The 15,792-nt window shown below is 47.5% G+C and overlaps 1 protein-coding gene across 1 annotated transcript; it reads right to left on the bottom strand.

Moving 5' to 3' along the window:
- Positions 1-2,757: 2,757 nt before the first annotated feature.
- On the bottom strand, positions 2,758-3,678 carry LOC110258628 (claudin-34-like). Its single transcript, XM_021081923.1, has 2 exons — positions 3,593-3,678; positions 2,758-3,421 (listed from the first exon to the last, which is right to left on the bottom strand). Exons 1-2 carry the CDS (start codon positions 3,676-3,678, stop codon positions 2,758-2,760), a joined length of 750 nt encoding a protein of 249 aa, XP_020937582.1.
- Positions 3,679-15,792: the final 12,114 nt, after the last annotated feature.

Here is a 15,792-nt window from a genome sequence, read left to right as displayed (position 1 = left end):
AATTCTTCCAATCCATGAATGCAGTATATCTTTCCATCTCTGTGTGTCATCTTCAGTTTCTTTCATCAGTGTCTTACAGTTTTCTGAGTATAGATCTTTCACCTCATTGGTTAGATTTATTGCTAGCTATTTGTTATTTTTTATTTTTTTGCAGTATACATGGCATGTAAAATTTCCCTGGGCCGGGGGATCAAACCTGTGCCACAAAACATGCAAACAAACAAAAAGGAGTTCCTGTTGTGGCTCAGCAGGTTACGAACCTGACATGGACAGTGTTGGTGAGGATGTGGGTCTGATCCCTGACCTCACTCAGTGGGTTAAGGATCCGGCATTGCTGCAAGTTGCCATGGCAGCTCAGAGCTGGTGTAGCTGTGGCAGTGCTATAGGCTGGCAGCTGCAGCTAGGATTCAACCCCTAGCCCAGGAATTTCCATATGCCACAGGTGTGGCCATAAAAACAGACAAATCTGCACCACGGCAATGATTTGAGCTGCTGCCGTGTCAACGCCAGTCTTAAGCCACTGAGCCACAAGGGAACTCCTATTTATACTGTTTAGTGTAATAAGTGGGACCATGATAAATGGGACTGTTTTTTTCTTTCCTGTATTTCATTAGTAGTATATAGAAATGCAACTGAATTCTGTATATTAATTTTTGTATTTTACAACTTGAGTGAATTCATTGATGAGCTCTAGTAGTTTTATCGTTGCATCTTTAGGATTATCTATGAATAGTATCATGTCATCTACAAACAGTGGCAGTTTAACTTTCTTTCTAAATTGGAATCCTCTTATTTCTTTTTCTTGTCTGATTGCTGTGGCTAGGGCTTCCGATACCACTTCCAGCACCACAGCCCACAGCAACGCCAGATCCTCAGCCAACTGAGTGAGGCCAGGGCTAGAACCTGAGTCCTCATGTTTACCCGTTGGGTACGTTTCCGCTGAGCCAGGAAGGGAACTCCAAAATTCCACCTTTAGATGTTGGCTTCTTTGGGATGCAGCTTCAGAATATCCTGATGTATTTTGTGGAAACCAAACATATACAGTGAAGCAAAATCTAGATTGTGGATCAACTTATTTGGATCTCTTTTTCAGTTTGAATCCGTGGGAAAAGTGGCAGGGATAATCAAAAGGTGACTAGGGCGTCTCCCTCTGCTGAGTAGCACAAGGGGATGAGGCACTGGGAAGCAGAGCATGCCTGTACCCGAGAGAAGGTACAAGGCAAGTGACTCCCATCTTCCACATGAGGGGTCAACCCTGGAGATCAATAGATGAAACGAGCTGGAGGTGTGCTGAAATGTAGGAAAGGGATCCAGCTATTCTCTTGTGCTCCATTCATCCATCTTAGCATCACGAAAAAGGACTCTTCATGTGTGCTGCCTGGTGGCATGCACTCAGGATGAAGTACAGGGTGCCACCTCTGACATACTCTCAAAGAGCTGACCTAGACTGTAAAGTACTCCCCTTGCTGCCCACTCTCGGCCCTTAAAGAAAGTGAAGCCTCGAGAAGGAACACATTTAAAGCAAGAACAGTTGAGCCACTTTTGAGTCAGTGTCCACTTCTTAAAGGGCAGAGAGGGTGTAGTAGGCAGAATGCTTTACATGAAGGCCTCAGAGGCAGGATGTCACATTGTGGTGCAGCAGAAATGAATTTGACCAGGAACCATGAGGTTACGGTTCGATCTCTGGACTCGCTCAGTGGGTTAAAGATCCAGCATTGCTGTAGCTGTGCCATAGGCCGGCAGCTGTACCTCTGATTAGACCCCTAGCCTGGGAACTCCCGTATGCCACAAGTGTGGCCCTAAAAGCCAAAGCAGAAGAGCTGAGAGGCAGACTGAGTGCCTTGTGTGGAAAAAAACAGAAGCAGAGCTATTTCTGAGGCATTAAAAAATTCTAAGTATTTGATCACAAGGAATGATTTTTAATGTTTTTAAGGTAGAATATGGTTCTGTGAGAAAATGCCCATTTGTTAGTAGTATTGAATCACTGTTGGGGGATATCAGGGGGCCTGATGCCTGGGGTTTGCTTTAAAATCCCATGGGAAAAGAAAAAGAGGTTCAAATAGGGGAAGGAGTTCCCAGTGTGGCTCACCAGGTAAAGAATCTGTAATAGTGTCCATGATGATGTGGGTTTGACCCCTGCCCTTGCTCAATGGGTTAAGGATCCAGTGTTGCTGCAAGCTCTGGTGTAGACCTGCAGCTACAGCTCTGGTTTGACCCCTAGCCATATGCTGTAGGTGTGGCCCTAAAAAAAAAAAAACCAAAAAATAATGAAACAGGGGAAGTGGGAGATAAAGGTAGTGTTGCAGAATCTTGATACCTTTTGAGTCTGGTAGTAAATTGGGGGAGTGGTTCCATGTACCTGTGCACATCTTGGACAGTCTTACATGATACAGGTGATTACCAGGCTGTAGGAAAGAAGATTGGGTGTTTTTAGCAGAAGTTTAAGAGGGAAACGTGAGACTCTCCGAAACTTATATCCACACCAGTTTGCGAATATGGAAGATTTGACAGTCATTAAAATGCAGATCCAATAAGACCAACTGGCAAGTACGTAAGATTTTTTAATGGCATTTTCTTTGTTCAACTAGGCAACGAGGGAACCGAATGCAGCCACAAAGGGTAACAGCCATTATCTGCCCCAAACTACATTTGTGATGGTCTAGAGTCTTTACAACTAAGGGACGCAGCATCCTGATGTAACACTTCAAATGAACTCTGGTAATTTGGGGTTTAGAAAGCCTAATGCAATGAGGAATTTTATGTATCTGAAGTTGTAGGATGCACTCGGCTGTCTAGTGGGTATTTGTAAGAGAAGTAAGCCAACCCCCCGAAAAAGAGCCCGCAGGAACCAAGAAAGGCCATGAGAGCAGCCCCACCGACTTCCTGGGAGTCCGGCTTGAAGGGTAGATTGAAAGATGGTGGGAAGGCAATTCCCTCTTCGGTCTGGATGGACAGTTGGTTCCAGACCACAGCAGCTAGGATACAGAAACTAGCAGCTATGCTCAGCATTCCTGCAACAGCAGATGCATCACAGGTCTTCTGCACTTTGCTCAGGTACATGCTCTTAAGCGCAAAGATGATGGCAGCTTTGCTGAAAAGCCCTAGAACGGTGGCGAGCGGCAGGAGTATTTGAGCAACACGGATATCCATTGGGACATAAGGATCGAAGTAGCTGTAACCCTGACATCCGATGGCACGGTCGATGCCGTTGCCTTGACGGAAGATGCAGGCTCTCCACACTCCCACGCAGGCTAGGTGGGAGGATAAGAGCGAGGTGCTGTTGACGTACCACACTCGCCACTCGGCCAGAGCCATGGATGTGGTTCCGAGGACCCATCCCACAGTGGCCACCACGAATCCCATCAGCTGAAGTTTCAGGCGTCCATTAAATAAGGGCGAAGTGGACGCACTCCCAGGGGAACTGAAAAGGAACACAGGACATCAGGAGAGGGGACCCTGTTACTTGGAAGAAGTCCCCGGTGTGAGCAGCGCTCTCCTGTGGGGTAAGTGCTCTGCTGAGAGGGAGGTGCTTTGCTCAGAGGGAGGTGCTTTGCTCAGAGGCAGGTGCTTTGCTGGAGAGAAGGCCTGTTACCTGGGGAAAGAGACCTCTGTGGGGGCATGAGGGGATGTGGAGGGAGGGGCGCAGGCCACGCAAAGATGTGAGGGGCCAGCTGGCATTATGGACTGAAGCCTTACAGTGCAAAGACCTTCAAACAGGCAGTTCCACTTTGGGACATTTGTGCACACATCTCATCGAGACTGGCCATAAACATTTAGTCACAGAGAGGGTCAGCACTATTGAGACTATGGAAAAATGGGGAAACACCTGCCAGTCCCCCCAGAGGGCTTGGTGACCATCATTTATGCTCATTCCACACAAGGGAGCTCTGTGCCAACATTCACAATGTAATGGCAGCGTCCACAGTGTGGTGTGTTGTGTCTGACTCTTCTCAAGGTTCATCCATTTTGGAGCATGTGAGTGCTTTATTGCTGTGTCTGCAGAGGAGCATTCAGTTGTATGGCTGGACCACCGGTGGGTGATTCATTCCTCAGTGTTTGGACATTTGGATTGGTTCCAAGTTTTGGCTGTTGTGAACAATGCTGCTATAAACAGACTTTAATAAAAACGTTGGCTGGGCCCATGTTCTCATGTCTCGCATGTGGACACCCAGGGCAGGGATGAGTGGGTCATGTGGCAAGTGGAGGTTGAACTTTTGAGAAAGTTCTAAACTGTTTCCCTGCGTGGCTGCACCATTTTACATTCCCACCAGCAATGGGTGACCCTCCCAGGTTCTCCATATCTTCTCCAACGTTTGGATGATTTTACTCTTTTTGATGATGGCCATCCTAGTTGGTGATGAAAAGAAAAATGTGACCAGAAGAAAGATGGTCACCATACATCAAGTACAAACAGCCCATTGCAAGAAACTTGTCTGTATAATATAATCACGGACATGTAATGAACTGGGGGTGGGGGTCTATATGCTGAGTGGGGTTGTGGGTTTGGAAATCTATTTGTATCATGAAGAACCACATAATGATGGAAAAGAGCCACTAATCTAAGTAGAGAGCTCAGCGAGTCACCCCGGGGCCAGTACCCACACAGCCACGGCTTGGCTGAGGAGACACAGTATCACCTCTTCCTTATTTGTCCGGAGACTTTTCCAGCTCAAAATATAGCCCAAACAGTTCCCCTCTGTCTGCTTTCAAGAAAGGGATTGGGCAGTAGGTGTCTGAGTGTGACTGGCTTCTTTTGCTCAACACTGTGTTCACAACCTCGGATTGTTTCTTTTACGGATATTTGGCCTTTCAGTAGATATTGGTTGGGGATGATTTTTTGAGAGAAGAAGAAAGACTTCATTCAAGTGAAGCAATGGAGGGCGGATTCTGGTGTGTAAATACACTTGTGTGTTGTGGGCATGAAAGTAATTCATTCACCATGACACTTAGCAGATGTGAGAGGAGCCCAAGCCTGGCCCAGGGAAGTAGCTCAATAGCCATAGAAGGAAAAGCCAAATGTGAGGAAAACAAAGGACTGTGTTTTACAGGTTGAGTTCTAGTTACATGAACGGTTGCATTGGTCTCTTTATCTTCAGTATCTGTGTCAGAGTCTTCTGTTATCTTTTCACTCGACCTGGCAAAAAAGATCTTAGACCCAACAAAATACAACCTAAACTCAAGAGGTTGGCTAATGTAAGACAAAAGAAATCAAAACAGGAAATAGCAAGTGTTGGCCAATGGATGTGGAGCACTGGAACTCTTGAGCTTTGCTGGTGGGACTAGAAACTGGTACAGCCACCGTGAAGAACGATCATTCTTCAAAAAAGCTAGACTTACCGAATGATCCAGCAATTTCTCTTCTGGGTATTTCTACACAACAGGAAAGGCAGGGACTTGAACAGGCTCTTGTGCACCCATGCTCATATCAGCATAATTCGTGAGAGCAGAGACATGGAAGCACCCAAATCTCCATCCATGGATGAAGGGATAGACAAAGTGTGGTCTCTCCGTTCAGTGGAGTACTTTTCAGTCTTAGAATGGAAGGAGATTCTGTCCCAGGCTGCAGTAGGGATGAGCCTTAAAGACTAGTTCTGCTGAGGGAAATAAGCCCATAGCATATGCTCCCACTTATATTCAGAACCTCGAGGGGTCAGATTCATAGCCCAGGGAGGGAGGAATGGACATTTAGCCCAAGGCCTGGAGGAGGGAGGCATGGGTAGTTAGTGTTCATCTGAGACAAAGGTTTCCCTTTAGGGTGATGGATGGTGTTGCTGGCTGGGCGACATCCTGAATGTCCCTAATGCCACTGAGCAGTGTGTTTAAAATAGTAAAATAATGAACGATCTCTATGTAACCACCTCAAAAAAAAACACATAGAGATCAAAGAAGGCAGAGCCTCTACTAACCCATCTGCAGAGGAAGGAGCGTCTGGAGCGAGGGAAGGCCCGCTTGGCAAGGAACACTTGCCATGGATCTCAGGTCCCCCGTCTGACATCTTCTCCTCTCAGCGCCTGGCTCCTCAGTGTGGACAGAGCTGAGTTCTCAGCCACACTGTGAACCTGGCCTTTGAGTCCCAGGTCCTGTCCTCAGCCTTCCGCTGATTCCACATTCTCCTGCCCATTGTCCGCATCTCCAGTGTTCCGAGTTGCTAGGTCACAGACGCCATGGCAGCGGCCCTTTTCCTCTTGATCAGGGCACGGCTTGGTGCTTCCTTTCTTACTCTGGGCTCCTCTTTGTCTCTCAGCTTTTTTTATTCTGAAATAAAAAGACATGGAGCCCGAGTTCACTTTTCAGATCTTTGTGAGTGTTTCAGACATGCCCCCTAATCCCTTTCGCTTGTCACCCAGAAATGGTTCCTAACCCATCTCACCTGGAGTTAATGCCATTTCTGAAGCAGTGGCAATGTGCACATGCAGGTGTTCGCAGAAGGGGCACCCACGTGGGGGGGATTTATTTGTGGAAAGACCACGGACGAGGAACACATTAGCAGAGACACCCTCATTCACGGGGAAAGACCTCCTTCCACTTGAGTCCTGGATACACACGGTACCATGAGTCAGGTAGGATGGACCGGGTAAGATCACTCCTCATTTGTCAGAAACTGGCCTGCTCAGATGGGGCCAGCTTCCCATGGGGCTTCTGTCTGTCACCTAGCCATCCCAGAGGACTCGATTTTACATACAAGGTGAAACTCCAGGGATATCCTTTGCTCACTGTCTTTCAGGGAAGGGAGCAGAGGGATGTGCAGAGACGTCAGTGAAACACATGCCCACTGAACTTATCACTGGGCTACAAGTGGAACAAAGCGTGGTGGGAGGGGGGACCCGCTTAGAGAATATGTACAGTTACCCACTTTATATCCTTCTAATGCGACATCACAGATAAATTCTAATTATATTCATGAACAACTAAGGAAGTCCCCACTGTGGCTCAGTGGATAAAGACCCCGACACTGCATCGCTGAGGAAACGGGTTGAATCTCTGTGCTTGCTCAATGGGTTTAGGATCTGGTGTTGCCATAAGCTGGGGTGTAGTCGGCAGATGTGGATCGCATTCTGCGTAGCTGAGGCTGGGATATAGGCTGGCAGGCAGCTCCAGCTCCGATTCCACCCCTAGCCTTGGAACTTACATATGCCAACGGTGCAGCTCTACAAAGACAAAAATAAATAAATGATACATGCTGGACTTCCCATTGTGGCTCAGTGGTGAACAAGCCAGAGTAATATGCATGAGGACAGAGGTTCAATCCCTGGCCCCGCTCAGTGGGGTGAGGATCCGGCATTGCCTTGAGCTGTGATGTAGTTTTAAGAAGCGGCTGGGATGTGGAGCTGGTGTGGCTGTGGTGGAGGCCTGCATGTGTAGCTCTGATTTGACCCACTATACTGGAAATTTCCACATGTGCTGAGTGGGGCCCTGAAAAGGCAATGAAATGAACAAAAAGCACCCTCTCAGAGAAATGAAGGAAACAGGAAATGCTCAAGAGACATTGGATGTGAAAGATCAATTAAGACACAGTTGTCTGAGGGGCACACACATTGCTTAAAACCATGTAGCTTCCTCTTTTCAGCCCATGTGTAAATAGGAAGATAAATGCTGGATTGTCCCTGATTATATGAGACTTGTCTTTTCTCCTCTAGAGCAGTTTTTACAATGAATGCATATTCATTGTTATGGCAAAGAAACAAACTAATGGGTAATTTCTGCGAGCAGCATGTCCAAATCAACCTCTGAACAGCAGCCTTGGATTTCAGAGGCAGGACCTTGCCATTGTTCCCAGTATTGACTGTGCTTCTGCTCCCCTCGTGTGGAGATGTAGAAGAATGCGTCTGCATGGAGAGGAATTTATAGAATCCAGGCGGTTCTTTCCATGTTGGTAGTACATAACTGTATTAAAAATTAACCCATGCTCATGATAGAAAACTGAAAGGACCCCAAAAAATACAAAGAAAGAAGAAAGTTAGCCATCATCTCCCTGTGCCAGTGGCTCAGGAACCTGAGTTCCTGGGCAGGGGAGGTCAAGGATCAGGGTGCAGGCATTCTTTCAGTAGTAAGTCAAGATTTCTGCTCTTTGAGTGCGAACCTAGACGGTGGTTGTGCTGCTTGATTGCTGCTTTGTTGATCTCTCTTTGAGCCTCTTTATTTCTACAGGCACCTACTAGTTGGATCCCTGTTGAGAGACTTTGCTTGCCCCAAGTTCTTCTCTTCTGTTTTAGTTTTGTTTGCTGTGCTAAAAAATGTACATATATATATTGCAATGAACATCATAGACATCATCTTGGTGAAATTACATAAAGATTTCTACAGTGTGACTTCCAAACAGAATCTTGCTCGAGCACTCCATGCATTTATACATATACTAGATCTTGTGCAGTTGTACCTAGAAGAGTGGTGGATTTATGTGTAGTTCATATCCAGCTGCGTAATTGAAATTTCTGCTGGGCTGGAAGTGGGCTTGTTTTATGTGTAGAAGCTGTTTAGCAATTTAGCAACTTCATATCCCCTTTTAATTAGAGCCCACATAAAGGCAAAATTTTTGTCTTTGATTCACTTAGTGTGATCTTCTATAGCTTCATCTATATTACTGCAAATGTCATTTTTTTCGTTCATTTTACGACTGAGTAATATTCCCTTGTATATATGTACTTCTGGAACACTCTTATGTAGCAGTGGTAATGATGAGTTTTTGAGTCTGGTTCCTTCTTTTCAGGGAATTCCTCTAATGCAGTGATTGACAAGTGGGGACGCCAAGGTCAGTGACGGGGTGCTTTGCTGGGGCTGATGGGGGAGCTCTTGTCATTTGTGAAAGCCCCACAGGCGATTTGGAAATGACCCCACCACACTAAGGCCAGGACCAAGTCCATTAGTGTTTAGCCTTTATTGTTTTGTTTTCTTGGAGCCAGAGCCGTGGCCTGTGAAATACAGGACCAAAGCTGCATCTGGGACCTACACCAGAGCTCACGGCAACGCTGGATCCTTATCCCACTGAGGGAGGCCAGGGATCGAACCCATATCCTCACAGATACTAGCTTGGTTTGTTACCACTGGGGCACAAATGGCAACTCCAGAAGGTACATGTTGTTAAACAAATTGTGGGCCTCTCATACCATTGTGTCTTAATCTACCTTTCACATCAAAATTCTCTTGAGCACTTCTCTGTGTCCCCACGTTCCCAGACAGGGCGGATTTAAAAGGCAGCCTGCTCGTGTCCCAGCCTGTGAACTCACTGTACAGTGCTGAGTTGGTTTAAATCGCTCATTTCAGTGGTTCACTGGCCTTGAAAGTAGAAGAGCTTTCCCATGCATAGGATATACATGAAAAGGTACATCACACCACCCTGTGCATCACTACTTTGAGTAGCGATGAACCGCAGTATCATCTCTCCATTTGACAGCCTCCCTGGGGTCGGAGGTGTGTCTTAAAAGCCACGTTATTCAATAACATCTATCTTCAAGGAACACTGAACTCCTGAAGCGTAACCTCTAATGGTCTGCTTCCTGGCCTTCGTGTGGTGGGGCCATTTCCGAATCGCCTGTGGGCCTTTCACAGATGACTGGTGCTCCCCCCTCGGCCCCAGGAACCCACTGCCTCCACAGACCTTGGCGTCCCCTCTAGGTGATCATGGCATTGAAGGCACTCTCTGAAAGAAAGGACCACACTCTAAAACTCTTCTGTGCCAGTGGTAACATAAGATTGTTCCTGAAGCACCTTAGACAATGAAATATTCCTCACCAGAAGAAAGAACCAGCTAAGCCCATGTGCAGCCACATGGATGAACCTGGAGATGATCTTACTCAGTGACGTAACTCAGAGAAAGACCAAAACCAGATGATATCACTTGCATGTGGAATCGATGAAAGTGATACAAGTGGATCATCACACTATGGGAAGTACATCTAAGACAAAGAACCACGTGACATCACCAGTCATGGGGACTGTCATGAAAAATGATACAGAAGGTCTTCTTCCCAAGACTGAAACAGACTCGATGCTCTTGAAATCAAACTAGGGTCACTAAAGGGGAAACACTCAGGGGAGGGATACATTGGGAGGTTGGGATTGGCACATATGCACTTGTATATACACAACCGATTGAGTCACAAAGACTCAGTGTACAGCCAATACAGGGGGATGGCCTATATGGGAAAAGCATCTGAAAACAAATGTGCACATGCCTATGTATAACTGACTCACTTTGTGGAACACCTGAAACTCACACAACATTGCAATAAGTCCACTGGACTCCAGGAACATTGGTTTTTAGCATCTGATACAAAAGGACTTATTGACAAAACAGAAGACGACTCACAGATCTCCAAATCAAGCTAATGGCTTCCAATGGGGAAACGCGTCAGGAGGGAGAAATGAGGGGTTTGGGATGAACATATATATACACACTACTATAATTCACCTCGACAGCTATGGTGGGGGGATACCCTGGGGCGCCATGGAAACGTTCTCTCTAGCATCCATGAGGATGCAGGTTTGATGCCTGTCCTCGCTCAGTGTGTCGGGGATCCAAGATTGCGATGAGCTGTGGTGAACTTCACAGATGTGGCTTGGATCTGGTGTGGGTGGAGCTGTGGCTTAAGCTGGCAGCTGTGGCTCCTCTTCAGCCCTTAGCCTAGGAACTTCCATATAACACAGGTGCAGTCCTAACAAGGAAACACAAACACATACACACACACCTAGCAAGGACCTGCTGTGGAGCACGAGAGCCCCACTCAATGTTGTATAAAAAACTATATGGGAAAATAATGTAAAAAGAATTGGTAGAGATGTGTGTGTAAACAGATCCCTGTGCTTAAACCTGAAATTAAGACAACATTGTTATAAATCAACTCTCTTCCAATACCTTTCAGCTGATACAAATGAAAAATAAATTTTAAAAAGATTGTTCTGGAAGTTGTAGACAGGGTGATGCTAGTCAGGAGTCAGAGCAGTGAGGTCTACTTGTTCTAGAGAGGCCTGCACATCAGGGTTCAGCTCAAGAGTTTCTACAGCTAAGAAAGGCCCCCTCCAGCCCTTTATGCGGCTGGATACAAACTACACAAATATCCACCAAATGTGTGGGCAAAATGTGACACCCTCTGGTAAATTCATAAAGGCGTAGAGTCCTTGAGCAAGACTCTGTTTGGAGCTGACATTGTAGAAGTTTTTTGTAATTTCTCCAAGATGATCTATGATGTTCATGGCCACATTTATTTTCATCACAGCAAAGCAGACACAAAAGAACAGAAAACAAGCAAAGTATCTGAAGAGGAGTCAAATTACGAGGTCCTTGTAAACATGAAGGCGCTTGAAAAGAGAGACAAAGCAGGAATGAAAAGGCAAAAGCAAGGTCTGTCTAGGTGAGCCCTCCCACAGCAGAAAAGCTGACTGGATGCTGAAAGAATGCCTGCACCCGGATCTTCTATCTCCGCTGCCCAGGAACTCAGGCTCCTGAGCCAATGGGAAAGGGAGCTGCTGGGTAACTTTTCTCTTTCTCTGTAGTTTCCGGGGTCCTTTCAGCTTTCTATCGTGAGCAAGGATTAATGTTTAATGCTGTTGGAAAGAGTACCTAAAGAACATGCGAAAAACATGCTGCCTTTTGTCAATTACACTTCAATGGCAGCATTCTTCTATGTGGCCACAGGAGGGCAGCATAAGCCCAGTGAAGAGCGAGAACAGCTTCCAGCATTGGGTCTGACCTGGAAGGCTGCTGTTGAGAGGCTGATGTTGTCTTGCCTCTTGTGCACATTATTCTTGAGCGTGTTTCTATTTCGGATAAATGCCTCTACATACATTGTAAAAACCGATACAGAGGAGAAAACAGAAGTCACCTGTCACCAGGGACAATCTGGCATGGATCTTCCTATTTACACAGGGGCTGAAAAGAGGAAGCTACATGGCTTTCACCAAAGTCTGTGCCCAAGTGCAAGTATAACCTCATCTACATTTCATGTCAAATGTCCCTTGAGTGTGGCCCGTTTGCCCTACATTTTCTGACAGGGTGGTGTTTATTTGTTATTGTTGTCTTTTTAGGGCCGCCCCTGTGACTCATGGGTGTTCCCAGGGAAGGGGTCAAATCAGAGTGCAGCTGCAGGCCTATACTGCAGCCCCAGCCACAGGGGATCCCAACTGTGTCTGTTACCTACCCCTCAGCTCAAGGCAATCCCAGATCATGAACCCACCAAGTGGGGCCAGGGACCAAACACACCTCCTCATGCCTGCTAGTCAGGTTCGTGACCGCTGACCCAGAAAAGAACTCCAAGCCTGTATTCCTTTGGAATGAGGTTGTGTAGGACCACCATGTAAGGAAAACGCCTGGATTCTCCACATTCCTCTCCAGGCAGAAGCATTCTTCTGTTTGTCCACAGGAGGGCAGCATGAGCACCGTCAATAACAGGAACAATTTTCAAGGTACCAGGTCTGAAATTAAGGCTGCTGTTGAGTGGTCGATTTTGACAGACTCCTTGCACAAAGTATTGATGAGATGGTTTCTTTTTTTCAGGTAAATTACTATATATATTTCTAAAACCTTATATTGAGGAGAAAAGTCTCCTTTACTGAAGAATGACCTGACATTTACCTTCACATTTATCCATATGATGAGAAGTGGTAGCTGCATGTTTTTAAACAAAGTGTGCGCCCCTCACACAATTGCGTCCTAATTTGGTGTCTGCCTTTCAATCAAATGTCTCTTGAGCATTTCCCTGTCTCCCTAAGTTCTCTGACAGGGTGGTTTTCAATGGCAGCCACGTGTCCCAGCCTGTGAACTCAGTTTACCGTGCTGACCTAATCAAAAGTGGGATGAGGCTTGGAAAGGGAAGGAGGATTTCCTACTTGAGTGTGAATTGTAACGGTCCTTTTGGCTCTGTTTCTTTAGAGGTTTAAACACTCCTCAAATTATCTTGGACGCGGGTCCTTCATCCCTGCTGGGGTCTGTTTTTACTGTTTCTTTGGTGTCTGGAGTCTGGGTGGCATCTTGATGGGATGGTTGTTGGTTTTCTCCCTCCAGTTTCTAGATACCGCCTCACACTCAGGAGGGAGGAGGGCGGCCCCCAGCAGCCTGATGACAGCCACCTCCTAACTCAGGGCTCCTCTGCTCTGCTGTGTCCCCCACACGTGCAGGTTGACAGCACCCTGGTCACCTGGCCCTGCGGGACCAGCAGCTGCTGTCAAGTCCAGACACTTCCCTGGCTGCTGCTTTGGCTGGAATGTGGTCTGTGTCTCTGACAGACTCACAGACAGAAAAAAAAACCTATGGTCACCAAAGGGCAAGAAAAGAGAGGGGAATTATGATTATCGGATGAACAGACACTACGCCTTATACAATAAACAACAAGGATGTGATGCCTGGCACAGAGAGCACTAGTCCATATCTTCCAATAATCTAGAATGGAAAAGAATTATAAAAGATTATAGATATATAAATATGGGTGTGTAACTGAATACATTGCTGTACACCTGAAACTTACAGAGTCCTGTAAATCAGCTACACTTCAGGAAAAAAAATACATATTCTAAAACTGACTGTGGAAGCTCCTGCTGTGGCACAATGGGATTCGTGGCCTCTTGTGCGCTCCAGAACTTGGGTTCAGTCCTGGCCAGGCACAGTGGGTTAAGGATCTGGCGTTTCCGTGACCTGTGGTGAAGTCTTCAGATGCGGCTCAGATCTGGAGTGGCTGTGCCTGTGGTGCAGGCCGGCAGCTATAGCTACAATTCGAGCTCCGGCCTAGAACTTCCATATGCAGCGGGTGTGGCCCTAAAAAGACCCACACAAACACACACAAAAATGTAACTACCTCTTTTCATCATATATATATACAGGTGAAGATAAATGCCAGATTGTCCCTGATTGTAGGTGACCTGTCCATTCTCCTGTCTATCAGTTTTTACAATGAATAGATGGTCATTTATCTGAAAAATAAACAATCTCATGAGTAATTTGTGCAGGAAGTATGTCAGAATCATCCACTGAACAGCAGCATTCAGGTTCCGACCTGATGGCTGAACCTTGAAATTGCTTTTGCTCTTGACAGTGCTCATGCTGCCCTCCTGTGGACAAACCGAAGAATGCTTCTTCCTGGAGAGGAATGTCGAGAATCCAGGCGTGTTCATTTTTGCTGTTGCTGTTTTCCCTGCTAAGTCACAGTCCATGGTATCAATGTAGTAGAGTTTAACTCTGCATAGGTCAGAGAATAGTTTGGGTGTATTCAGTCTTTAGGTGGACCTAAGTTTTCCTTTCTCTGGGATCAATGTCCAGGAACCTGTGGGTGACTGTGCCTTAACTCCCCTTCCCCTGTAACCTGCCTTCAGCGATTGAGGTCATTTTAAATGTGGCTCAGACAGCCTTGCAGGTTCCCCAGGCAGCAGGGAGCCTAGACAAGGAGTTGCCTGAGTCGTTGGCCAGACTCGGAGTCGCTGTGTCTAGCTAGAGCTGAGCTGCTTAATTCAGGTGGGAGAGGGTCCTGGCCCCTGCAACTGGGCATGCGCGAGGCCTTTGCCCTTGGGGCATGTAGCTTAATTACGCCCTGGCAGGACGAGGGTCCCACACCTTTTCCCAGCATCGCTCTGGTGCTCGCGTCCACCACGTTCAGACCGCTCTGCTTGAATCGTTCCCGTGCCTCTGGGGTGGGTCTGAACCGGTTTTCTGTTCTGGCTGGCTGCTTTGGGGGACTCCTGAAGTTGGATGCGAACATCGGCGTCTCAGCCTTTTGCTTTCCTGCGCGTCGTCGGGCAAACCAGCCTGATTCAGGACCCCCAGGCTGGGGCTGCTGGGCACACGGTGAGTGTATGGTCAGGTTTTTAAGACCCCGCCAGAGCATCTTCTGCAGGGGCTGTGCCCTTCTCGTTTCCTCCTCCTCATGGTTGGAAGGTCGGGTTTCTCCGCATCCTCTGAGCACTTGGCGCTGTCAGGGTTTTGTTTTTCATCTCGGCCTTTGTAGCAGGTGTGTGTTGGCATGTCCTTGTGGTTTTCCTTTGTGTTTCCCACACGGCCAGTGACGTTGCCGGTCATTCCAAGTGTTTGTCATCGGTCTGTCCTCTTGAGTGAAATGTCTCTTGGTGTCGCCTGCCTGCTTCCCGGTTGGACAGTGCGGTTTCCCCTGTTGAGTTGTGAGCGTTTGCTTTCGTTTGGTCTCCCTGTGGTGAGGCTTGGGCTTGCCTCCCCAGCCTCCCTCAGCCTCCTTGGTACCCGAGGGAACCCAGATGTCGGTCAGTCCCCAGCCCTGCAGGGCTGGGCGTGTTTCGGGAAGGGAAAGCCAGCTCCTTCTCTTGCTCTGGGAAGCAACTCCCCATGACGGAAGGTCTGAGCTTCTGCCTCGTTAGGAATGTTCAAAGCAAGTCTGAACACACAGCAAGACCTCACTATCACACAGACTGAGCTTATGGAGGGAGAGACAAGGCTCGTGGTGAGAGAAGAACTGAACAGAGCACAAACCATGCACTGTGCCTGATGCCCTTCCTGGGCCTTGTCCGGTCCCACCATCCCCCATTCCCTCGGGACAGGATGGCCAAGGTGGGCCCTCCCGACCCCCTGGTTCCAGGCAGGCCTCCAGGGAGAGTTGAAGGCAGGGGGTTTGCTGAGGGCCTGGCTCCCGCCTGCACCAGAGCTTAGCTCCTGGGAGGACAGCTGGCTTGAGCTGGGCTCTGCTCACTCCTGTCCTGTCCCAAACTGCGAAGGCTCAGTGTGTGCCTCCTCCTGCAGGCTAAGGGGTCCGCCTGCCGGGTATGGTGGGCACGTCCAGGCTAAGGCCCCCGAGCCCTGGAGTCAGGTACAGTACAGACTGCATTCCATCCGAAGAAGCAGCC

This window comes from Sus scrofa, unplaced genomic scaffold (genome assembly GCF_000003025.6).
Source record: "Sus scrofa isolate TJ Tabasco breed Duroc unplaced genomic scaffold, Sscrofa11.1 Contig2587, whole genome shotgun sequence".
NCBI lineage: Eukaryota > Metazoa > Chordata > Mammalia > Artiodactyla > Suidae > Sus > Sus scrofa.
Note: the sequence above shows the minus strand (reverse complement) of the source record. Positions and strands in the feature narration are given on the sequence as shown.